Source organism: Eumetopias jubatus, unplaced genomic scaffold (assembly GCF_037043125.1).
Source record: "Eumetopias jubatus isolate StellerSeaLion01/CBP00866 unplaced genomic scaffold, mEumJub1_p1.0 scaffold_7, whole genome shotgun sequence".
NCBI classification, from domain to species: Eukaryota; Metazoa; Chordata; class Mammalia; order Carnivora; family Otariidae; genus Eumetopias; species Eumetopias jubatus.
This window is the reverse complement of record NW_028274813.1, coordinates 122,596,136-122,621,191: the sequence shown is the minus strand read 5'-3', so window position 1 is coordinate 122,621,191 and position 25,056 is coordinate 122,596,136. Positions and strand designations below refer to the sequence as shown.

The 25,056-nt window shown below is 42.8% G+C and overlaps 1 protein-coding gene across 4 annotated transcripts in view; it reads right to left on the bottom strand.

The window, feature by feature from the left end:
* Positions 1-25,056, bottom strand: part of BLM (BLM RecQ like helicase) — a 90,677-nt gene that overhangs the window by 23,549 nt on the left and 42,072 nt on the right. For all 4 annotated transcript variants that reach the window (XM_028122157.2, XM_028122159.2, XM_028122158.2 and 1 more), the window contains 7 exons: positions 24,881-24,999; positions 23,903-24,016; positions 20,916-21,014; positions 20,565-20,713; positions 8,632-8,738; positions 6,616-6,776; positions 131-326 (listed from right to left, as the gene is read on the bottom strand). In XM_028122157.2, the coding sequence (XP_027977958.1) occupies positions 131-326; positions 6,616-6,776; positions 8,632-8,738; positions 20,565-20,713; positions 20,916-21,014; positions 23,903-24,016; positions 24,881-24,999 (945 nt within the window). The remainder of the gene's footprint in view (positions 1-130; positions 327-6,615; positions 6,777-8,631; positions 8,739-20,564; positions 20,714-20,915; positions 21,015-23,902; positions 24,017-24,880; positions 25,000-25,056) is intronic.

Here is a 25,056-nt window from a genome sequence, read left to right as displayed (position 1 = left end):
CTGTATCATTTGAGTTTTACACGACAAGCATGTAATATTTTTATAACCATTTAAAGAAAGCTGGAGCAAAAGCACCACAGTGGTAGGAGCAGACTCCCTCAGGAGACTGAAGAGGACGGGCTTAGCTTACTCCGTAAGAGTCTCTTCAGCCGGATCACATCATGATACGTATAGAAGAGCAGGCAGTGCGATATTTCCCCATCTCTCCCAGCTCTGCCGGATTCCTGGTAGTAACCCTCCACAGACTTAGGGAGAGATGCGTGGATCACAAACCGCACGTCGGGTTTGTCAATCCCCATTCCGAATGCTATCGTGGCACAGATAACCTGATGAAAGAGCAAAAGCCGCTTAGGCTCATAATAGATAGAAAGGGACATTTTAATAACAGGTGCCTCTAAAAGCTCTACTCTCTATTTTACTCTGTACAGCAATCTAATATCTTAACTTGGTCCCGTTATTTAGCATGACTAATGTGAGGTCTTACTATTGTTAACCTGCAATCCTATGAAGTCCCGAGAAGGTAGAGGAGCTCATGGCGGCAGGCACTTCCTTGTGTTATTTGGCATCATAGAAGGGGCCAGAATCAAGAGCTGTGACGTCTTGGTGGGCAGCCACAGCTTGCTCTCTTCCGTTTCTGATATGGAGGCGTGAGGGGCACTGTCCAGACAGCCATGACATCCAGTGCCAGGGTCAGGAACGAGGGTTCCCAGGGCTTGAGCTCCCAGAGGTCACCTCTGCCGGTTTCTCTGATGCTCCGGGAGCCGTGGCATATTCTCACCTGCCCCCGCGCTTACTGTCTGTGCTCCCAGTGGGAGCAGCTGATGGATCACACGCCAGCTCCTTTTCCTCAACAGCTGATTTCAAAGTAAAAACTTGTGAAATTTTTATTGGAACTCACGTGGGTGAAAGTCTGAGAGGTGCTTATACTAGAAAAAAAGCCTGGAGACTGTGGATCTTGGCCTATGCAAATTACTTAGGACAAGCAAGGTGACAGTTAAATTTCAAGAGCTTCATAAATCCGCTTTCAGTAAAAAAAAAAAAAAAAATCATTTTCAAGAATATCCATTTCCGTTGCAAATGTAGGACTTATTAACCCAGACAAAAACATTTCATCTACAGGCAAGATTATATTATACAAATAAAGCTGCAAGACTTTTTTTTTTTTTTTTTTTTTAGCTCTCAAGAAAATAAATAGCAGCTGCAAGAACAGTATTTCAAAAGCAACTGAACTACCTGGCAGCCAGACTGAGGCTGAGGACGTGGTCTTGGTGACTGAGCACCAGGGTGAGCAAGTGCAGGCGGTGGAGAACATGGCCAGCGAACGGGCGTGCTCGGCAGTGCCTGGGGCGGCTGTGGCCTGAGCTACAGGCCAGTCAGCCCTCCAAATTTAGGGCACTTTGATCGAAGGAAGTGTCCTTGGAAAAGAGAAAGTCTATTGGAGCCTCTAGTGGTGGAGAGAAGGTGAGAGGCTGTGCAGGGACGTGTGGCAGCCCACAGCCATCCAAGAAGCAGGGGTGCGGGTGCGGCTCCCCAGGTCGGGTGGGCCTTGGCCACGAGGCAGTGTGCGGGCTCCCAGTGAGGCAACCCTAAAGCCAACTCTCCCTTGAAAGCCTTTACTTCTTGTCACTGGGAAAACTGGCTTAGTCGAGCTGTTACTTCCTTATTTCTGTGTTGCTTTTGAAACTTCAGACTATAATCATTTCTTTGTGAAGAAAAACAATGAAGTTTTATTCTATCTTACAAATCTAACAAGATCAAGGTTGTCCAGTGACTGTATAATTATATCTTGACTGTGAGGATTAGTCTGAAAACAGAAACAAAAATTCACCCATTTTCTTGAACTATATTTTTGATCAAAGTGTTTTATATACATATATACAGATATGTATATATGTGTGCATTGGTATTATAGAATATTTATACTGTACAAAAAGATTTAAAGAACTTGAAAAGAATTAGCTTTTTTCTTTTTTTCTCATCTATTTTTTTTAAGATTTTATTTATTTATTTGACAGAGAGAGACACAGAGGGGGAGTGGGTGAGGGAGAAGCAGGCTTCCTGCAGAGCAGGGAGCCTGATGCGGGGCTCGATTCCAGGACCCTGGGATCGTGACCTGAGCTGAAGGCAGACGCTTAATGACTGAGCCACCCAGGCGCCCCTCATCTATTTTTCTATTAATTTTCTTTTTCATTTTTTTTAAAGATTTGCTTATTTATTTGAGAGAAAGCTAGAGAGAGCAGTGGGGAGGGCCAGAGGGTGAAAGAGTCTCAAGCAGACTCTGCACTGAGTGCAAAGCCCAATGTGGGGCTCAATTCCAAGACCCCAAGATCACGACCTGAGCCGAAACCAAGAGTCAGACGCTTAACTGCGCCACCTAGGTGCCTCTAAATTTTCTTTTTTTCGGTTGAGATTTCACACATTTAGGTTCTATTTGTCCCTATGTTTCTCCATCATCGACATCTGAACATTTTCATATCATTATGAAATTCTTCATAAACCATTTTCAATGCCAGGAATGCACTATAATGTACCCAGTCACTCTCTCAGGACATTTAAGCTACTTACTATTAAAAATAATACTATCAGGGCGCCTGGGTGGCTCAGTCGGTTAAGCGACTGCCTCCGGCTCAGATCATGATCCCGGAGTCCTGGGATCGAGTCCCACATCGGGCTCCCAGCTCAGCGGGGAGCCTGCTTCTCCCTCTGACCCTCTCCCCTCTCACGCTGCTTCTCTCTCTCTCAAATAAATAAATAAAATCTTTAAAAAAATAATACTATCATACAGTCAATGATATTGTAATAACTTTGTATGGTGGTAAGTGGTTGGTACAATTACTGTGGCGAGCATTTCGTAATGTATAGTATTGTTGAATCACTATAATGTATACCTGAAAGTAATATAATACTATATACATCAGCTATACTTCAATTAAAAAAAAAAAAACCATTGCACAAACAATGAATCATGGAACACTACATCAAAAACTAATGATGTAATGTATGGTGATTAATATAACAATAAAAAAATTAAAAAAAAAAAAACCAAGCAACCCATAAACAAACTCTGATGTAAATTCCACACATGCGTTTCAGATCTGAGGCTCCTGTAACAGTCTGCCATCTTCTTTTCCAGAAAGGCTCTCAGGAACATTGCAGGAAATTGCCTCTTATAGCACCGTCCCCAACAGTTAATAAAAGTCTGCTGATACAGAGGTGAAAATGGTCTCTCACTGTTTTAAATTTGGATTCCTTTAATAATTAGCAAAGTTGCACTTTGAAAAACAATTCTACTTAGTCTTTTGTGGCTCCTTTTCGATGTCTCTTGATAGCCTGGGGTAATTTACTATTTGAGACCCATGTTTTTCTCATCAAAGTTTTGGGATGTTTTATTTGCAGAAGACATCATTTCCCTAGTTGTTTCTTATTTGCTATTGCCTTTAATTTTGTTCATCGATATAGAAATGTTTATTTAGATTTTTAATAATTTCTAGCAATTACTTCCTTTTGAGCTCTTTTTAAGTTTGGGTTCTCTTCCAGCCAGAGTTCATACATTTAAAAATACCAATACTTCTGCGGAGCCTGGGTGGCTCAGTCGTTAAGCATCTGCCTTTGGCTCCGGTCATGATCTCAGGGGTCCTGGGATCGAGCCCACATCAGGCTCCCTGCTCAGGGGGAAGCCTGCTTCTTCCTCACCCTCTCCCCCTGCTTGTATTCCCTCTTTCACTGTCTCTGTCAAATAAATAAAATTAAAAAACAAAACAAAAAACAATACTTTTATTTACCTGTAATTAATTTTGATAAGAGGATCCAAAACGATTCCCCCCTGCAGGTAAGTGCTACCACTGGCTGGATCATCCTCCTTTCCTCATTCTTTTTCTTTTTGTTTTTTAAAGATTTTATTTATTTATTTGATAGAGAGACACAGCCAGAGAGGGAACACGAGCAGGGGGAGTGGGAGAGGGAGAAGCAGGCTTCCCGTGGAGCAGGGAGCCCGACGCGGGGCTCGATCCCAGGACCCCGGGATCATGACCTGAGCCGAAGGCAGACGCTTGACCACTGAGCCACCCAGTGCCCCTCCTCATTACTTTTCAATGCATCCTTGCCACATATTGTTTTTACATGTTTTCCTTTTTTTCTTAGATTTTTTTTTTGGGGGGGGTGGGGGGAGAGAGAGGGAGGGAGGGAGAATCTCAAGCAGACTCTGCCCTGAGCACGGAGCCCTATGCAGGGCTTGATCTCACGATCTAGAAACCAAGAGTTGGATGCTCAACTGACTGTACCGCCCAGGCACCCCGTTTTACATGTTTTCCTTCCTAATTCTGGATTTCTGTCACTGATCCGTCTGCAATGTACTGCAAAAGCTAGTGTTCATGTGTTTTCATTTTCTTGCCAAATTCTTTCAGTTATTTTAACTTGAATATTCTTCCAGGCAAACTTTAGAAAAAGTTTATCAAAGAAAAAAAATCCCACTAGAATTTTGCTTATTCAATATACAAATTAGGGAAGACTGGCATCTGGCACTACTTGAGTGAAGATAAGCTGGTGATGCGTTTCTGGACTTGACGTATCTGAAAGTGCCTTTCTGTTGTGCCCAACATCTGTGACAATGAGCTGGCTCTGAAATCCTTCAGTCCCAAGCTTCCCTCCTTTGATTCAAGACAGTGTGTTCCTGCTTTTGTTATTTAGTGAGACAGTCTCAGACCTGCCTGCTTTTTGTAGAGCATCCTACCTCTGTATCTTTGTGAATATAATTTCTTTTAGCTCTTTGCAAATCAAACAAAGTGGTGAACTTTGTCTACATGTTAAGTTTTCCCCCAGCGACTCTGAGATAATGCTTTTAAATTTGTTAAATATTTGTTATGTATTCATTTAGAACACATCTGACTACTTTAGCCACTTCAGCCATCTTCATTTCTTCCTTGGATACAATGATTATTCTTAGGCTGACATTTTCAAGTTATTCACTACCTCACTGATGCAGATGTCTGCACCGAGTTGAACCATTTGTGCCTTGATAGTGATTCTACTTGTTTTTTTGCCTTTTGTGCATTTTCTTATCTAGATAAATTGCATTTTTATTTGTGCCTTCATCGCAGCCTGTGATCTTCTTATGGCAAGTACTTCTAGTTCATATACGCCAAGTATTCTGACATCTTTCCAAAGACACTAGGCTAATATCCTCTAAGATTTTCTCCTGTTTTCTGTTACAAAATAATTTTGAGAGATATTTTTCCATTGAATCTTTGGGGTAATTTCTCTTTTTGTGAACTGAAAACTTCATAGGCTAAAAAAAAAAAAGTTATTAGTCGTTTTTCTCAAATTCATCCTTGTATTTAGAAAGATCTATCCAGGGCGCCTGGGTGGCTCAGTTGGTTGGGCGGCTGCCTTCGGCTCGGGTCATGATCCTGGTGTCCCGGGATCGAGTCCCGCGTCGGGCTTCCTGCTCGGCGGGGAGTCTGCTTCTCCCTCTGACCCTCTTCCCTCTCGTGCTTTCTATCTCTCATTCTCTCTCTCTCTCAAATAAATGGGTAGAATCTTTAAAAAAAAAAAAAAAGAGGAACTAAACCTTTAAAAAAAAAAAAAAGAAAGGTCTATCCAAGGCTGGCACCTGCCACTGTACGGGATGCCTAGAGTGTTCTTAGCTTCCTCCCTCTTGATCCACTTGGGTGACAAATCTGTCATCTCAACACAATTAGTTATTAGGGAAATGCAAATTAAAATCACAGTGAGATGCCACTTCACATCCCCTAGGATGGATATAGTAAAAAAAAAAAGTAGTAATAATAAGAAGTCAAGAGACATTGGAAGCTCATAGATCACTGGTAGGAATGTAAAATTCTGTAGCTGCTTTGGAAAACAGTTTGGTAGTTCCTCAAAAAGTTAAACAGAGAGTTACCATATGACTAAGTAATTCCACTCTGAGGTATCTACCCAAGAGAACTGAAAACATGTTCATACAAAAACATGTACACAGATGTTCACAGAAGCATTATTCACAATAGCCAGAAAGTGGGTGCAACTGAATGTCTACCAACTGATGAATGGGTAACAAACTAGGATATATCCGTACCATGGAATGTTATCTGGTGTACAAAGAGAAATAAAGTATTGATACATGTTACACCAAGATATACATTGTCTTAAAAACATTATGCTAAATAAATCAGTCACAAAAGAACACATACTGTATAATTTCATTTATATGAAATGTCCAGAATAGGAAAATCTATAGAGACAGAATAGCAGTGGTTCCATTAGTGGTTGCCAGGGACTGGGGAGTGGATGCTAAAGGGTATGGAGTTTCTTTCGGGGATGATGAGATATTCTGGAATTAGTGGTGATGTTTGCACAACCTTGTGAATATACTAAAACCCACTAACTTTTTAAGCTATGAAAGGGCAAATTTTACGGTACGTAAACTACAACTGAATAAAACTTTTTTTTATTTAAGAAAGAAAAAGCAACTTAAGAAGTCTCAAAAAGATCTGTTTTTAAATTTTAGTCTTATTTTGATGTCTGCTGTCTTTAAAGTAAAAACAATTTTCATCCAGCACGTACAAGCGTGTTCATATACTATAAAAAATTATTTCCTTTGTTTATTTTAAAAAATGTTACCTGGCAGCCATCCTGATTAATCCACTTGTGCTGTACTTCATCCCTGGCAGAATCACTGAGGCCAGCGTGATAAGCAAGAGCAGCGAGACCATCTTTCTGTAAAGTGTCAGCCATGGTGTCACATTCTCGCCTGGAGAGGCAGTAGATTATCCCGGAGTCATCTGCCAAGAAACCAAAACAGTACTGAGACATGAGAGCTTTTAACATAAATAACAACACAATTTTTGTCATGTTCTTTTTTTTTAAAGTAGGCTCCACATCCAGCATGGAGCCCAATGTGGGGCTCGAACCCACGGCCCCGAGATCAAGCTGCAAACCGAGATCCAAGAGTGGGACGCTCAACCAGCTGAGCCACCCAGGTGCCCCTCATTATGTTCTTAGAAATACACAAACCACAAGCAGAACTCCATAGTCTTCTTAGAGTAGAGCGGGGTCACACAGAGTAATTTAAGCAAGGAGTTCAACGTGTACTGGAAATCACAAGATGTGACCTTTTGTTCTGTCCCCCGAATGGCTCCTGGGGTGGACCTGGACGAAGCCTGGGCTCTAACATGGGCTATCACACGGGAGGGGACCCTTACACAAATGCTGTGGAAAGCGTGTAGCAGTACGTATCAGCCTTACAAATGCTTCTAGCTTTTGATTCGGTTTCCTTCTAGGAAACTAATCTAGGAAATAAAGTGGTACAAGGATTTCTACGAAAAGTTTTGCTTCTCCTTTTGAAAATTAGAAAAATTTTAATGGCCAACATTAGGAAATTAAGAAAGGACATTAGGAAATAAGATATACTGAAACTTTTTAAGTGATTTCTAAGTTTAAAAAAAAAACCCATGAAAATGCTTCAGATATAAAACAGGTTAAGGGTAGGAACACTGCAGACACAGTATGCTAATGGAAAGAAAAATGCACACAACAACTGCTGGAAGGAAATAAACCCCGAACGGTAACGGTGACTTGTCTTGAGGTAAGCTTTGCGTTTTGCTTCTTTCTTCTTGTTGCTTTCATGGTTTTTCTTCAGTGAGCACGTATTATAGGTACGGTTTTTAGAGTCACAAAATTAAAGTTATGAAAGAAAAAGTCCTCTCTCCTTGGCAGAGCCAAAGGTATAGACAGACAAGCTGTCTACATTCTCTGCTTGGGAGAAGGAGGCCTGGGAGGGAGATCATGGATGACTTCTTAGTCTATCCCTGCATCGTTTGATCTGTTCAAACGAACACATATACTAATTTTTTTAAGATTTAATTTTTTTTTTAAAGTTATCCCTAGGGTGCCTGGGTGGCTCAGTCAGTTAAGTGTCTGCCTTTGGCTCGGGTCATGACCCCAGGGTCCTGGGATCGAGTCCCCCATCGGACTCCCTGCTCCTTGGGAGCCTGCTTCTCCCTCTGCTTCTCTCTCTCTCTGTCTCTCATGAATAAATAAATAAAATCTTAAAAATAAAATGAAATGAAATTAAAAAAAAAAAAGGTGATCTCTACACCCAATGTGGGGCTCGAACTCACGACCCCGAGATCAAGAGTCGCTTGCTCCAACGGAGCCAGCAAGGCGCCCTGCAAAGATGTATACTAGTTTTCAAAAAATGAAACAGAGGTGGTTAGCAGAAACAATTCTCCGCGGGAAAGTAGAAAAGGGGTTACATGGAAAACTACCCGGCATTTCAGGATCTCATTTTAGTTAACAGAACTCAGAGGCACTCTTGGGAGAAGGCCCTAACACAGAGATCGGTGTAATTCATACCAATAGAAGCCAGAGGAGAGACACTGAAACCGTGAATTATAACACGGCTGTGTAGGAAGGAATATTTCGTATACTTTTTCTTAGGGTTTATTGTTATCAAACCAAATGCGATTTTATAATTTCCAGGATTGAGAGAGTTGCAATATTCTGTTCTATAAATAGCTAGTTAGTGCTATTGTAACGAAAAAAGAAATGTTTAATATGCACATTGATATATTCTATTGTGGTAACAAAAAGACATTTATTACTTCTGGACATAATCTGTCACATGGCTGTACTCACATGGGTGATGCTTTCTGATCCATTCTAAGCAGTCAAATGCCACCTTCTTGGGTTTTTTCGGTAACACGTAGTATTTCAGATTATGTCTGTTAAAGCTCATGCTGAACCTAGAAGTCCCAAACATAAAATTTTGTTATCGTAAGAAAATATATTTTGGCCACCTTCACACATTAAACACTGATTTTCCACTATGCCAACCTAATTATCAAGCCATCTCAAGCTGAATATGACCACCGGCAGCTTGCACCACAGAACGGGGTAAGGAGCGAATGTCTACGGATGAGATGACCAGGAATCGGGAGGGCTGTAGAAGAGAATGTGTGGAAAGACAGGTGAATCAGGAGCCCAGTCGCAGGGATGAGGTTGACAAGCAGAGGCAGCCAAAACATTATTTAAAAAGATTAAGAAAATCAGAGAAAACACATGTCTTTCGGCCACCGGCGTTCCCAAGTTTTGACCGTGTACATGAAGAACTGATGGCAGGGCGGCAGCGGGAGCTCACGCCCTACACATCATGGGTCACCGTCCTCTGCTCTGACCCCAAAGGGGAGGTGGCTGACTCGGGAGACCGACGCACTCCCCTTTCGATGGCCCTTTGCTCTTGGTGGCCCACGTCCTCCCTCTCGCTTCCTTAGGGAGCTTTTCTCCATTCTCTCCTCTCTTGTACTTCAGTCTCTTCCACGAATTCTTCCCTTTTGTCTGAGTATGTTCTATAGGACCACCAATCCTAAAAGCAAAACAAGCTCCTCTGGACCCCATATTCCACTGTGGCTGGCACCTCATCTCTTTCTTTCCCTCCAATGGCAAGTTTCTCAGAAGACACTTAGGCCCCCAACCAACTAACCATACATCCAATTTCAATTCTTGGCACCTCCATTCTAGCTTTTGCCATTACCATTCTGCCAAAATTGTTCTATCCAGGCTTTTAAAACTAAATAGGGGCGCCTGGGTGGCACAGTCAGTGAAGTGTCTGCCTTCGGCTCAGGTCAGGATCTCAGGGTCCTGGGATCGAGTCCTGCATTGGGCTGCCTGCTCTGCGAGGAGCCTGCTTCTCCCTCTGCCTGCCGCTCTGCCTACTTGTGCTCTCTCTCTCTCTCTCTCTGTCAAATAAATAAATAAATAAATAAAATCTTTATTAAAAAACAAACAAACAAACCTAAAGAAAGGTGAGGGGACTGTTACAGGGTCCTTGGCCCTGCAGGGACCCCCCCACTACCCCAGGTCCCAATATCTCCACAGGAAGGAGAGGTAACACTGCAGAACAGTTAAGGTTAGAGCATAAAGACATGTCAGTGCCCGTGTGGATGGAAGAAAAGAAAGAGACCGTAACTGTGATGACGCATGGTTAAGGAGGATGCCTACGTACGGGGGTGTGGGGCTCAGAGAGAAGGAAGATGGGGAATAAAACCACTGGCTTTCTGGGCGCCTGGGTGGCTCAGTCGTGAAGCGTCTGCCTTCGGCTCAGGTCGTGATCCCGGGGTCCTGGGATCGAGCCCCGCATCGGGCTCCCTGCTCGGCGGGAAGCCTGCTTCTCCCTCTCCCAACCCGCCTACTTGTGTTCCTGCTCTCGCTGTGTCTCTCTCTGTCAAACAAACAAACAAACAAACAAACAAACAAACAAACACACACTGGCTTTCTGTCTTTGTACCTGAATCCAAGCTATAGTCGGGTCCAGGTTTTGTTGCCAGTGGTAGGGTAAGCTCATCTGGTCTGAGGACAGAATGGCTTGTACGTGGAGGGCAGCGGGTGCGTGAAGGGACTGCTATACAGACAAGAAGGCCACGCAGCAGGGAGTGGTCACCGTCCCGCCGTGTGTGGCGTGTGCATGGGTCTTTGTGCAGACCTCCTTCTCTCTGACCTCTCCGTCACTCCGCACAGAAACCCCTTACGGGCACGGTCGAGTTCACAGTCCACAGACTTGCCCCCCCGCCCCCTGCTCCTTTAATTTGTCTCCTTGTCTTCTTCCTTTGCTTACTCCTTAAGTGGGGATCACTCCCCAGCGTCCGGCTCCTTCTCTTCTCCCCGTCACCTTCTTTGGGGACCCCACTTGCCGCTTTAAGCAGCACCCAAGTGTCGTCCCCACATGTCCCAACTTCCGTCCCCCGCTCAGACCTTAGAGTTCTAAACCACAGTCCAACTTCTTTTTAAATCAGTGGTCTGAAACTGGGGTATGCATCCCCCAAGGGTTCACAAAGATTTTCTAAAGGTACATAAGCAAAGACAACTGTAAAGGAATCAATTTGCAGATCCTCCATTTTCACGCGGACTTTCTCCCAGAAGACTGATCTGAGGGTGCTCCTGCAGTCCAGACATCCTGCTTGTCACCCCTGCCCCGCCTCTCCCTTTTACAACTGTCCCCTCACTTTCCAAAAACAAACAAACCCTACTTTTCACCCATTCTGAACCTCATGACCGAGCACTGGTCTGGCAGTAAAAACCTCCAGGACACCACACAGAACAAACTGAATATAGTATGGGTGCAGCTGAAACTTTTTCTTTCCTTTTCTTTAAGGGGGGTGGGAGGGGAGGGGGGCGCCTGGATGGCTCAGTTGGTTAAGCATCCGACTCTTGATTTCGGCTGAGGTCACGATCTCAGGGTCGTGGGATCGAGCCCTGCACTGGGCTCTGTGCTCAGCACGGAATCCGCTTGTCCTTCTCCCCTCCGCTCCTCACCGGCCCCCCCTCCCCGCCACGCTATCTCATAAATAAATAAATAATCTTTGAAAAGAGAGTGTGCATGCATAAGCGGGGGTGGAGAGGTCGGGGAGATAGAGAGAGAGAATCTTAAGCAGGCTCCATGCTCAGTGTGGAGCCCAACGCTGGGCTTGATCCCATGACCCTGAGATCATGACCTGAGCTGAAATCAAGAGTCCAATGCTCAACCAACCGAGCCACCCAGGTGCCCCTGAAACTTTCTTTAATCAAAGTACCAGAAACCCTTGGTAGGGCTTCTTGTCTTGTAAGGGTTTTACATATTTCTGCTGGGAGTAAAGTGTGACACGAGGAATGAAGTACGCTGGCCCTTGCTGGGATATTCTGATTTCAGATACATCAAGAGCAAAGTGGTGGGAGTGGAGATGATTTTCACCTTACGATGGTGCTTCTTGCATAGCTGGCTATTGTCACAGGATATCTTGCTCTAAGAGTCTTGTGAGATCTCTGTTAACTAATACTTTGAAACCATCCCTCTTTTGCTATTTATATGCACCAAACACTGAGAGCTCTTTTCTAGGGTTGGAAAGGCAGAGGGACGTGTAGCGGGCTGTGGCAAGAAAAAGCAGTAGGTAAAGGACTGATCCGTCTATGGACTATTTTGATCGATCGTTCTCAGTCAATTATTTACAATCACTGCTGCAGCAAAGGAAACCACAGTCCTGACAGAATGATGGCATAAAAAGAATTGCTCAGGTATACAAATGTTGTAATGTTGTAGATGGTCTTTAAAATCATTTGAGTTGCTTTGGGCTTACGTTGGGAATGGTGCGTGAGTCTCCCTACCCACAAAAATGCTGAAATGACCATAGACAAGAATGGCCTTGTTACCTTTCCCTACATTTTACACTTTGCTTTAATTTCAGAACAATGTTTTATGTTTTTTTTTTTTTTTTAAAAGGTCTGGGTCAAAAAAGAGACAATATCAAGTGCAGGGGGCATAAGGACTCTGCTGGTGGCAATGGGAAACGGTGCAGCTCCTTTGGAAAACAGCCCGGCAGTTCTGCAGGAGGTGAAAAAGAGAGTCACCCTACAAATGTGCACTTCACTCCTGCATGCGTGCCCACGGGAAGGGAAGACAGGGGTCCACACAAACACCTGTGCGTGAACATATATTTTAGCATTAGTCATACGAGCCCAAAATGGAAACAACCCCGATATTCGCCAATAAATAAAATGGGCCACACCCATACGATGGACTATTATTCAGCAATAAACTTTGAAAACATCATGTTAAGTAAAAGAAGCCAGTTAGAGAAGACCACGGATCGGGTGATTTCATTTGTATGAGATATCCAAAACAGGCAGATCTAGAAACAGAAGGTGGATTAGTGGTTGCTGGGGGCCGGCGGGGGTGTGGGGGAGGGGCAGTGACGACTACTGGATACTGGATGCGGGTGTTTTTGCAGGGTGAGGAAGACATTCTAAAACTGATTGTAGTAAAACTCACTAAAACCCACCGAATTGTACACTTTAAGTAAGTGAATTGTATGGTATGTGGATTACATTTCAATAAAGGGGTTATCAAAAACTGGCACATAATCTGAAAGAAAAAAAATTTTTTTTTTTAAAGATTTATTTGACAGAGACACAGTGAGAGAGGGAACACAAGCAGGGGGAGTGGGAGAGGGAGAAGCAGGCCTCCTGCCAAGCAGGGAGGCCAATGTGGGGCTCGATCCCAGGACTCTGGGCCTGAGCTGAAGGCAGACGCTTAACGACCGAGCCACCCAGGCGCCCCAATCTGAAAAATTTTTAATATTTGTGTCATAATTAAAAAAAAACACCTTAGAAATGTTAACTAACTTAGTCAAACAAATTACTAAAAATAATAAAATGACATGAGATTAGGAAATAAAGCTGCCGATCTCAAACTCAAAACCACAACAGATATCTCTACTACAAAAGGCCCGCTGAACCCAGCACATGGGCCACTGGCTAAAAGCAGCTTGTACACAGTTTGCTATGATGAGAACGTGAACAGTTGCTTAGAGTTTGTCTTACTTGGTCTGTTGGAAAATGGGATGTTTAGAATTACCAAATATTCTAGTCAGAGAAAGGTCCCATCAACTGATGAATGTATAAACAAACACGGAATGCCCATACAATGGAAGATTATTCAGCCTTAAGGAACCCAGTACTGATACATGTGGCAACATGGATAAGCCTTGAGAAAACTCTGCTCAGGGAAAGCGGACGGGCACACACGAGAAGGGGAGCATGGGGAGTGACCGCTAACAAGTACCAGGTTTCTTTTTGGGGTGATGAAAATGTTCTACGCTTAGATTTGGGAGATGGCTGCATAACTTTGTGAAAAGACAACCCCACCCCAAATGCTAACCTTTAAATGAGTGAATTTTATGATGTGTCAATTATCTCCCTCTCTCTTATTTATTTTTTGAAAGAAGGCTCTTTGCCCAATGTGGGGCTTGAACTCACCACCTGGAGATCAAGGGTCTCACGTTCTACTGACTAAGCCAGCCAGGCACCCCAATTATATCTCAATAAAGATCTTATTTTTTAAAAAGCTTGAGACTCTACTGTATCTTCACTAAGGGAGCACTGTATCAGCTGACATTTAACATGGTAACTAGGATTAGGTCCAGGGTGTCAAACTCATGTCATTTTAAGTGATGTGTCAGGAAATGGAATCAATTTGTGCTCAGCTCTTGTTGCTTTTGAAACTGAGATAGTTGTCGTGGGGATGTGTACTAAAGAGTTTATGTGGATTGAGAAACAAAGTCAGAATTTTCCTTGGGCGCCTGGGTGGCTCAGTCGTTAAGCGGCTGCCTTCGGCTCAGGTCATGATCCCAGAGTCCTGGGATCGAGTCCCACATCAGGCTCCCTGCTCGGTGGGAAGCCTGCTTCTACCTCTCCCACTGCTCCTGCTTGTGTTCCTGCTCTCGCTGTCTCTGTCAAATAAATAAATAAAATCTTTAAAAAAAAAAAAAAAAAAAAGTCAGAATTTTCCTTTTAAATAAATGAAAGTAAGTTTAATTTAGGAGATGGGTCTGGTGATGTACACTGGCTTTGCCAACCAGGTTATATAGTAGTCATGTCCCAGTATTTGAAAGAGCTAACTGGTAGCCACAGAATTTTGATAAAACTATTATTTAAAAGCATATCCCACAATAAAAATACCTGTCAAAAATATATTAAAAAGGTGTACTGAAACTAACAGCATTTTGATTTCCCCAACTCTTCCGAATATAATGGATACAAGATTCATTTCAGTGAAAGAGGAACAAGAATATTGATTGACTGATTGATTGGTGGGGGAAGGGCAGAGGGAGAGAGAATCTCAAGCAGGCTCCATGCCTAGTGCACAGCCTGACGCAGGGCTCAATCCCACAACTCTGAGATCATGACCTGGGCCAAAACCAAGACTTGGATACTTAATTGACTGAGCCACCCAGGCGCCCCAGCAACAACAATATTTAATGGTCATTAGATAAGTCTTGGTAAAATATTTTTATAGCATGTTTCCCAGAAAAAGTAAAGTGAGTAACTAATGATCTGACTTATTTTGCCAAATAGTTTATAATTCTCTGCTTTCCACAAAATTTAAAGGACTTAAGTTGTAAACTGACAGATTAAAAATAATTTTTGATGACAGATCATTATGTAATTTTGGCATATATGTCAGAAAAAATTCAAATAACTGAGTGTTACTGCTATAATAAAATGCTTTCCATTCCCATCTACATGTTTATGTGAGCAATGGTTCTCAATGCTTACATCTATAAGAATAAGAAATATGAACTGTCTTGATTTGTCCACAGAGGTATCAGCTAACTGAAAAGAAGTCCTATCTCATTAAATTACATTCCCAATCAAAATGTATGCTTAAAATTTGAAAAATATGGTTAAACTATTCCGATCAGCTATATATAACTAATGATTATAGTAATTCAATCTGGAAGGAAATTTTGGCATGGGAGATTTAAAAACAACTTTTAATTTATATACCTGTTTCTCTTGCAGGTAAGTATGACAGAGTAAGCAACAAGACTTCATGTATAAAAATATATTACCTTAGGATAAAAATCTGTGGGGAAACTGAAAGAGAAATAGGAGTTCCAAGAGAAAAAGGAAAGATGTAAAGTATCTGTTAAAGAAATTTTTGAAGAAATTTAAAGTTAAAAAATGTTAACGTGTTTTTTAAATGAGTGAAAGTAGGTACACAATTGCTATTATATTTATATTCTACTGGATACATTTAAAAGGGCTAGGTAACAATTTTATTTTAAAATGTTATTTGCAACAGACCATATTCTCTTTATTTAAAACTCATGCGGAAAAACTTTTGGTGTCAGTTTAGAAATACACAAGTGGGGCGCCTGGGTGATTCAGTCGGTTAAGCGACTGCCTTCGGCTCAGGTCATGATCCTGGAGTCCCAGGATCGAGTCCGGCGTCGGGCTCCCTGCTCTGCGGGGAGTCTGCTTCTCCCTCTCCCACTCCCCCTGCTTGTGTTCCGTCTCTCACTGTCTCTCTCTGCCAAATAAATAAAATCTTAAAAAAAAAAAAAAAAGAATTGATAGGGCACCTGGGTGGCTCAGTTGGTTAAGCCACTGCCTTCGGCTCAGGTCATGATCCCAGGGTCCCGGGATCGAGTCCCGCTTCGGGCTCCCTGCTCGGCGGGGAGTCTGCTTCTCCCTCTGACCCCACCCCCTCTCGTGTGCTCTCTTTCTCATTCTCTCTCTCTCAAATAAATAAATAAAACCTTAAAAAAAAAAAAAGAAATACACAAGTGGTACGGTTTTCCAAAATTCTTTTAGGAGGCCCATATGACCAAAGAAAGTATGAAGACTGAGGCCATCACCATCGCCACTCATCCCGTAAACACCCTCACACCACAGATCTAACAATCAAATTCATTACCCACCCCCCCACCCGTCTCCCCTCCTGCACGTCCAGGTATGGGCAGTGGTGCTGGTCACCCGCACCAGAAACAAGTAGAAACTTCCACGTTGTCTGCTTTCCTTACGCCATCAGCTGCCAGTCTTACCGCCTCGGCCGCGCTCTCCCTCCGCCCTGTCCCGCCTCCTCTCCCGCTGCCGCCGCCGCCACCATCACCCTCTCCTAGAACGCTCCAGTGGGCTTCCTCGGGCCGTCTGGCCTCTGGTCTCTCATCCCCCCGCTCCACCTTCTGCTCTGCTGCCAGGCTGGATCATTCTACCATAGGGTTCAGGTTAGAGAAGCTGGCACAGTAAGCTGAAATCAGGAGCGCAGAGGAGTAGCAGGTTTGACTGTGGGCAGGGGAGGGCTCCGTTTGAAATAGGTCAGTGGGGCACCCGGGTGGTTCAGTCATTTAAGCGTCAGACTCTTGATTTCGGTTCAGGTCTTTATCTCAGGGTTGTGACATCAAGCCCTGTATCGGGCTCTGCACTGGGCATGGAGCCTGCTTAAAATTACCTCTCCCTCTCCCTCTGCCCACAGGACAAAGTCCAAATACTTAATCATCGCGAAACGCAAGATCCCTGGGAGCGGGCATCGAGCCGCCTCCCCAGGGCCAGCCCTTCTCCAGGTCTCTCCACTCATCCCATGGATTATTCTCCATTCCTTGGAACCAACCTGAACTTTGATGCCTGAAACTTCAGCCCTGAATCCTCACTTTCCACCCCTGAAAGCGCCATTCTCACCACTTCACACCCACTAGGATGAGTATAATCAAAAAGACACACACTAACACGTGTTGGTGCGGGGACACGGGGAAAAACCGCAACCCTCACACACTGCATGCTGCAGCTGCTTGTGAAAACAGCCTGCCGTTCCTTTGACCCAACGACGCCACTGCTGGACAGATGTCCCCGAGAAAGGAAAGCGCCTGTCCACGTGACAACTTAGACACAAAGGCTCATGGCAATATTCCTAATAATAACAGCCACACAATGGAAACAACTCAAATATCCAACACATGATAAATGAACGAATAAAATGTAGAGAGTACGCTTACGATGGCGTATTTTCTGTCACTGAAACAGAATGAAGCCCTGACGCGCTACGACACGGATGAACCATGGACACGTGATGCTACATGCGAGGCCAGCCACAAAAGGCCATGTTTTGTAAAATTCTATTTATATGAAATGTCCAGCTTAGGCAGAAATCTATAAAGACACAAAGCAGATTAGTGGTTGTCTAGGGCTGGGAGATGAGGGGGATAGTGGGAACTGACAGCTAATGGGTATGGAGTTTCTTTTAAGGGAGACAAAGATGTTCTAAAATTAGATAGTGGTGGAGTTGCACAACCCTGTGAATAAACTAAAAAAAAAAAAAAAAATCATAGAATTGCATACTTTAAATAGGCGAATTTTAAGGTATGTAAACTATATCTCAACACAGCTGCTTACAAAAAAGACTACTCATTCTACAAAGCCCGCTTCCCTTATAAAATCCTATCTGACCCCTCCTCATTAACAACTAGTTGTTATTTTGGGTTATAGTCAGTCTTGCCTTCCTGAGTTCCTGCAGTCATAATTTACATCTCTAATTACCACTTACTTCATTCTGCAACTTATTAAAAAGTATTTAAAGGGTTCTAAAACCAGACTGTTTGGGTTTAAGTCCTCCCTCCAGCACTCACGAAACGTATGACCTTGTTGAAGTTATTTCTCCGTGCCTCCATTTCCTCATCCCAAAGTGAGGAAAACAGGAGTACTTAACCGCATAAGCCTTAACCTTTTGTGTAGAGAAATGAGTTAATATACATAAAATGTCAGGAATAGTGCCTGGCACATTGTATAGGCTAAATATGTAACTGTCAGCTCTTGTTATTGTTGTATTACGATATTATTGTTCTATCAGCTATCTCTAAGTCTGTCTCCTCTTTCTCACTTTATATTTTAAGGTTCTAAGGAAAAGCAATAAAGTCTCTATTTTATTACCTATCCTTGTACTTCCCAAAGAAGAGGTCAGCACAGACTAACTGTAGGAGAGGAGCACGGGGGCCATAGCTCCAAGCCTAGGGAGACCTGCCTTCACCAGGGCCCACGACAGAGCAGCAGCTGGGTAAATTTAATCCAAACAAGGGCCTATTGGCAAAAGAGATCAGGAAAAAATGTACCAGAAAGTGTCTGTTAAAATCTTTTACTTCCACTAAGAGATTTAAACTCTCCCAAATATAGAAGTACCAAATATATTAAGGAATCAACAGACTTGCCCAAATTTTCATATTTTACCCACATTTACCAAAATTCCTCCATATGTTCCATTTATTCATTCTTACTGAGTGCCAATTATGCACAGGGCGCCACATGCTAGACTCAGGAAATGTACAATCTATTGCTTTTCCAGGCTGATCTCCTCACACGACTAGGAAAAGATATTAAAGGTGTCTGTCTCTAAATGCATATGTGCAATGTTTACTCAAACAAAAACGACAAATTCCATACTTACAGAAAATTATTCAAAAGGTGAGTTGAATTTATGCAATTTCTTTTAACTGTGTGCATTTGGCAATTAATATGACTGGCCTAAAAGAGTAGACTGCATCTGGCATAAATTTGGTGGAAAAAAGCTAAAAACATTGCCTATTAAAAAAAAGAAAGGCTTTCACAGATCAATATAGTACTTACAGAAGTGAATTTCTAGCATGTAGGTTATTCACTAGAACCTAAAGCATAATACGACACCTTAAATATAATGTTATAATGTATACCAATTATGGAAGCAAAATCTCCCGGCGCCCCCAAATTCTACACAAACACCCTTCTGCAAGTGAGATTAAAGTCAAATATTCCATTCCAAATTTTGTGATTTCACACACAAAATTCTGAGGACTCTAAAATTTGTGTGCTCCAGAATGCCAGTCTAATCCCTGTGGCTGTCTTACTCCCATATCCTTCATGTGGCACTTTTGGTTTTTCCCATAACCCGCTGAGGGATGCTGCTGTTTTTACCAACGACAATACTTAAAGAGCCAGCTTTACTTGTCTTTACTTCCAAATGAACAAAAGGTGTGCCTTAACAATTCACCCCAACTACTGGTCATTTCTTCAGGCATTCCTCAAACTCAAAACACCCACTAATAAATTAGAAGGGAACAGTATTAGGAGGGGAAGAACGAAGGGGAGTAAGTCGGAGGGGGAGACGAACCATGAGAGACGATGGACTCTGAAAAACAAACTGAGGGTTCTAGAGGGGAGGCGGGTGGGGGGATGGGTTAGCCTGGTGATGGGTATTAAAGAGGGCACGTTCTGCGTGGAGCACTGGGTGTTATGCACAAACAAGGAATCATGGAACACTACATCAAGAACTAATGATGTAATGTATGGTGATTAACATAATAAAAAATTTAAAGAAAAAAAAAGGAACAGTATTTTAACTGGGCACACAGCAGCTGTTCAGTAAATATTTGCTGAGTGAATGAACCTATCAGAGAATGCACCTGTCTCTACAAACTCATGCGGAGGTACGAAACAATCCAGGGCAACCTAGATATGTGGGGATATATATTTTTTTTATAGTAGTTTCTGTTACGAGTAATTATGGATTTGGTGGCAACAAGAAGCACTTTGCTGTTGAGATGCAAACAAAGTATAAAAGCTGTCACGCATCGTTTCTGGACGGTTTTCAACATCTTGGACATAAGTGGGACTTCAGGGCGCCTGGGTGGCTCAGTTGGTTAAGTGACTGCCTTCGGCTCAGGTCGTGATCCTGGAGTCCCGGGATCGCGTCCGACATCGGGCTCCCTGCTCAATGGGGAGCCTGCTTCTCTCTCGGATCCTCTTCGCTCTTGTGCTCTCTACCTCTCATTCTCTCTCTCTCTCAAATAAATAAATAAATAAATAAATCTTTAAAAAAAAAATAAGTGGGACTTCAGGGGAAAATGACAAAGCAGGGTCATCTGTTTATTTCATGATGTATACTCTAGGATGTACAGGAGCTGAAATTAGATGAATAAAAGCTAATTTACTCCTGGGACCATCCTAGAGTTAACAGGTACAGCACACACTTTACCCCTACTTCCAAAATACTGGGGTAGAGTTTTAATGTTAGTAAGTAAAAAGCCGTTGGGCCTCGGTTCCTGAATTATCCTGCACACTGGAGTCACTTGGGGATTTTTAAAAACATAATGGCTCATGGCCCCCCAAACTGTGATCTAACTGACAGAGTGCAATCTGTGCCTGGGATTTTTAAAGCTCAGTACACGATTCTAATGTGCAGCAATCCAGGAACCACTGTCCCAGGGTTTTTAAATTCAGGACTTTCAGCAACTTACACCTGAGGTTGGAGAATCTTCAGCTGAGTGAGGATGTCCTTCTGGACCCTGGGATTAGCTGTGGCGGTAAGGGCCATCACTGGAACAGAGGGGAACTTCTGGCGAAGCATATTCATTCTTTTATAATCTTGGCGAAAATCATGTCCCCACTAGTTGGGAAAAAAAAAATACCGCTTTTCAGACTATTTGGATCTTCCCTCCATAAAAAGCAAACACTGCTCACTGTATTGAGAACTATCTTATTCTTCAGTGAGCTAGAATAAGTCACTGATTTCCCTCTATTCTGAAAATATATATCCTATTGGGAGTATGTATTTATTGATATTTCAAGTCACATAAACCAGTATTTACCTGACTGACACAATGTGCTTCATCAATAACAAAACGTGCCAAGAGCTTCCTCTCATACAGATTCTCCAGAGTGGAAATCAGTCTATTACTCGCACAGACCTAGACCAGAAATGTATCCATTAGAGATCTGAAAACATTTAAACCCCACATCACCTTAAGGACTCTGTTGTCTTTAAGTTCCACTACAACTTAGGCTGTATCAACACCTCCATATAAAAGGAGTTCTTACTTCAGTGTATGAAGAGAACTGGCAGAAGTAATAGAAAATTCCAAATGAGACCTTCTAGAATATTCACCCTTCATTTAGCAAGCAGTCATGTATTAGGTCAATGGTTCTAAAACATTTTTTTTGCCTCAATATACCTGAGGTTCACCACACGTTTACACTGGTAACAGGGTTACAGATGTGTGTTGTGGGAATGCATGTCATTTAGGGGGGCGACGCACACTCTCGTATGTATGTTATTTCATGGTTCTGTCTATACAGGGCCTAGAAGCAATGATGTCCCGGTAGCAATGACAACATCTGGCATCCATGTCTAGACAGGGACATGTGAAAAGGACACAGAAGCAGTGAGATGGAGCTCTTCTACTAGCCAAGTCAAGGACAATTAGAAGATCCAAATAAAGAGAAGTGATTATAGCCCCCTGACAAATTAAGAACCCATGATTTTATGTTGATATAAATATATATGTAGGTAAAAGGGAAAGCTCTTCCTTACAGGAGAATGCCAGCTAAATTAGAAAAATCATCCTTTGGCATCCATTATAGTAAACACTGACAGGGAGTCATCAACGGATGATAAAGACTCTCCTGGGTAAAAGTCTGATGAGTAACAGGATACTTATATGGTCTCAGTGTACTCCACAGCAGGATACCTACTCATTACAAAAGCAAAAAGTATGTTTATTTTTGTAATTATTATATTAATTGCAACAACAACAACAAAGAAATCATTGTACAGTGGAGAAATCAGGCAGACACTACCTCAACTAAGTGATCAAAGTTAACATCACCAGTAACAGAATGAACGGACATCAAGCATGTCCCAGTCGGATGCACTGAGCGCCTACCGGCACCTATGATACTGCCAAAATGAGTAACATAAATCTAATCATGAGGAGACACAAGATACATTCGAACTGAGGGACAGTCCTCAAAACAACTGGCCTTCATGCTTTACAACTGTCAAAATCATGAAAGACAGAAAAACTTTAGAGACATGACAACCGAATGCCATTCATAATCTAGGATTTCCTTTTGCTATAAAGGACACCATTGGACAACTAGTGAGCCTAGAATAAGGTCTACAGATTAAGTCATTGTGTCAGTAAACATTTTCTCATTTCAATGATTTTTTTTTTTAAAGTCTTTATTTATTTATTTGACAGAGAGAGAGACAACACAAGCAGGGGGAGTGGGAGAGGGAGAAGCAGGCTTCCCACTGAGCAGGGAGCCCGATGCGGGGCTCGATCCCAGGAAAGATTGTATTTATTTGACAGAGAGAGAGAGCGAGCGAGCACAAGCAGGGGGCGTGGCAGGCAGAGGCAGAGGGAGAAGCAGGCTCCCCGCCGAGCAGGGAGCCCGATGCGGGACTCGATCCCAGGACCCCGGGATCATGACCTCAGCCAAAAGCAGACACTTAACCGACTGAGCCACCTAGGCGCCCAGTAATTTTTTAGGAAATGCACTGTGAAGTGTTTAGCGTTGAAAGGGATATCATGTCTGCAATCTACTCTCAAATATTTTAGGAAAAAAGTAAAGAGAGAGAAAGAACGATAAAGCAATTATAGTAAAATGTTACCATTTAGGGTTTCTGGGTGAAAGTTATACAGGAATCCTTGAACTATACCGTATATCAGAAATTACGTCAACGGCTAAGTCAGTTGGGTGGCTCAGTCAGTGCTCGTGCTCTCTCTCTCAAATAAATAAATAAAATCTTTAAAAAAAAGATCATGTCAAAAATTTAAAAACAATACGTATTCTAGTGGGCTTTAACGAGGTAACAGAAAAATGTATTGGTCTCTGCTTCCAGTTCCTGGCACAGAGCTCTTGAAACCCTCGTAATTTGCTAGGTGATAAGAATAGAAGCCTCCCTGGTTCTAATATTTGTCTCTGACCCCATCCCTGACACAAGGCTCCTAAATCCCTTCTAAATTCTCAAGTGATAAGAGCAGCAGGAGTGTCTTTTGTTCTGGTGTGGTGACTCTGGGTGGGCTCCTGGATGGCTTCTGGGCGGGGGCTACTCACCAGAGAGACCGAGCCATGATCAGAAGCTTGGAATTTCCAGTAGTACCCCGTCCTCTAGAGAGGGGAGGGGGGCTGGAAATGATCCTGCCTACGCGAGGAGGCTGCCACAAAATCCTGAGAAGTCGGGGGTTTGGCAAGTTCCAAAGTGGACGGTGAACGCATGCACACCAGGAGGGTCACTCATCCCAGTGCCATGGGGACAGAAGCTCCTGCGCTCGGGACCCTCCCAGTCCCCGCCAGTCCCCGCCCTGTGTCTCTCTCATCTGGCTGTTCATCTGCATCCTTTATCACGTCCCTTAATAAACTGGTAAATGTTAAGTGTTCCCCTGAGTTCTGCGGGCCGCTCTAGCACATTAATCGAACTGAGGAGGGGGTCATGGGAACCTCTGATTTGTTAGCCAAATCGGACAGAAGGTATGGGTAACCTGGGGACCTTCTATTTGCTGCTGGCATCTAAAGAAGGGTGGGATCCATCTTGAGGGGCCGAGCCCTTACCCCGTGGGATGTGAGGCTATCTCTGTGCAGACAGTGTCATGCTGGGGTCACAGAGAGCTGTCAGAGTGAGGAGAAACGCCCACATATTTGGTCACCAGAAGTGAAACGCTCTACGTGATGGAAAAGGAGGAAACACAGGAGAGGAAGACTGGGTTTTTCCCTCCTCGAGAGGCAGCACTGGGGCTGTTTTTCTAACACAGCTTTAATACCGTATTTTAAAAATAATGGTATCAATACAAACCTTCTCTGGAGTAACATATAGAAGTTTGACAATTGGGTCTTTCTTGGATAATTGCAGGTAAATACTTGTTGCTTCTGAGTCAGTCTTATCACCTGTCAGATATGTAGCTGGAATCTAAGTACAAAAGTGGTAAACGTAAGCATATATTTATCCTTAGGTTCTATAAATATTTTATAAGTCACATATCAAACCTGGGTCAAAGGAGAGATCATCTCAATGCAGTGAAAGTAAGTAATTAGCACATATTTAAAAAAACCTCTTAGCCATAACTCAAAATATTCTCCTTCTTTCTTGCTTTTCTCTCTTTTCTTTACTACCTTTGCTTTTCATATCTGTGAGAAGATGAATATGAATTCAGCACCCAAGAGAGTCACATCCTAAGGTATGGCTCGTCTGAGTTTGGGCAAATGTATCTCCGGCATTTTTAAAGCACAGGGACGATGAGAGGGCCGTAGCATCAGGCCTGGTGGGCCACTGGGGGTGGGCACTGCACAAACACATTCTTTGGGAGAAAAATCAAACCAGTGGTCTTGTTGAAGGGTGGGGGCTCATAACCTTGAGAATATGCAGGATTTGGCAGAACGCATTCATGTAGGTTCTTAACCTCAGCCAGGAGGAAGAAGGATGCACGTGTGGGGGTGCCCTTGTGTATGCATTTTAAGATGTGAAGAAAGGCAGGAACTACGCTGATCTCGCAGTAGTAAGAATCCTTTCACATTAGTAAAAGAAATTCACATCAGCAAAATACAGGTTAAAAGTTCTTGCTAAATTACATTTTTCTAGAATAAAATCAGACTGAACTGCAGAAGGTTATCTGTTACCAGAGTTTTCAAAGACTCATACAACTTAATGAAACTGCTGTTTTATTCTTATAGTTCATGAACTACTTAATAAAACAAGGTTACCCAGAGTGCTGAAATATAGTTATTTTTATGTTTATTAGTATTTTTTATTATAATTGGTAGTGTTTTAACTTACATCCAAGGAAGTCAGCTTTTGGACTTGATCTACTATGAGTGATCGCAAGGGAGAGATGACAATAGTGACACCAGGAGAGACACAGGCAGGAAGCTGGTAACACAGACTTTTACCACCTCCTGAAGGGACACAAACAAAAACAAAAACAAAACCTGTCAGGTTCTATCTTGAGAACA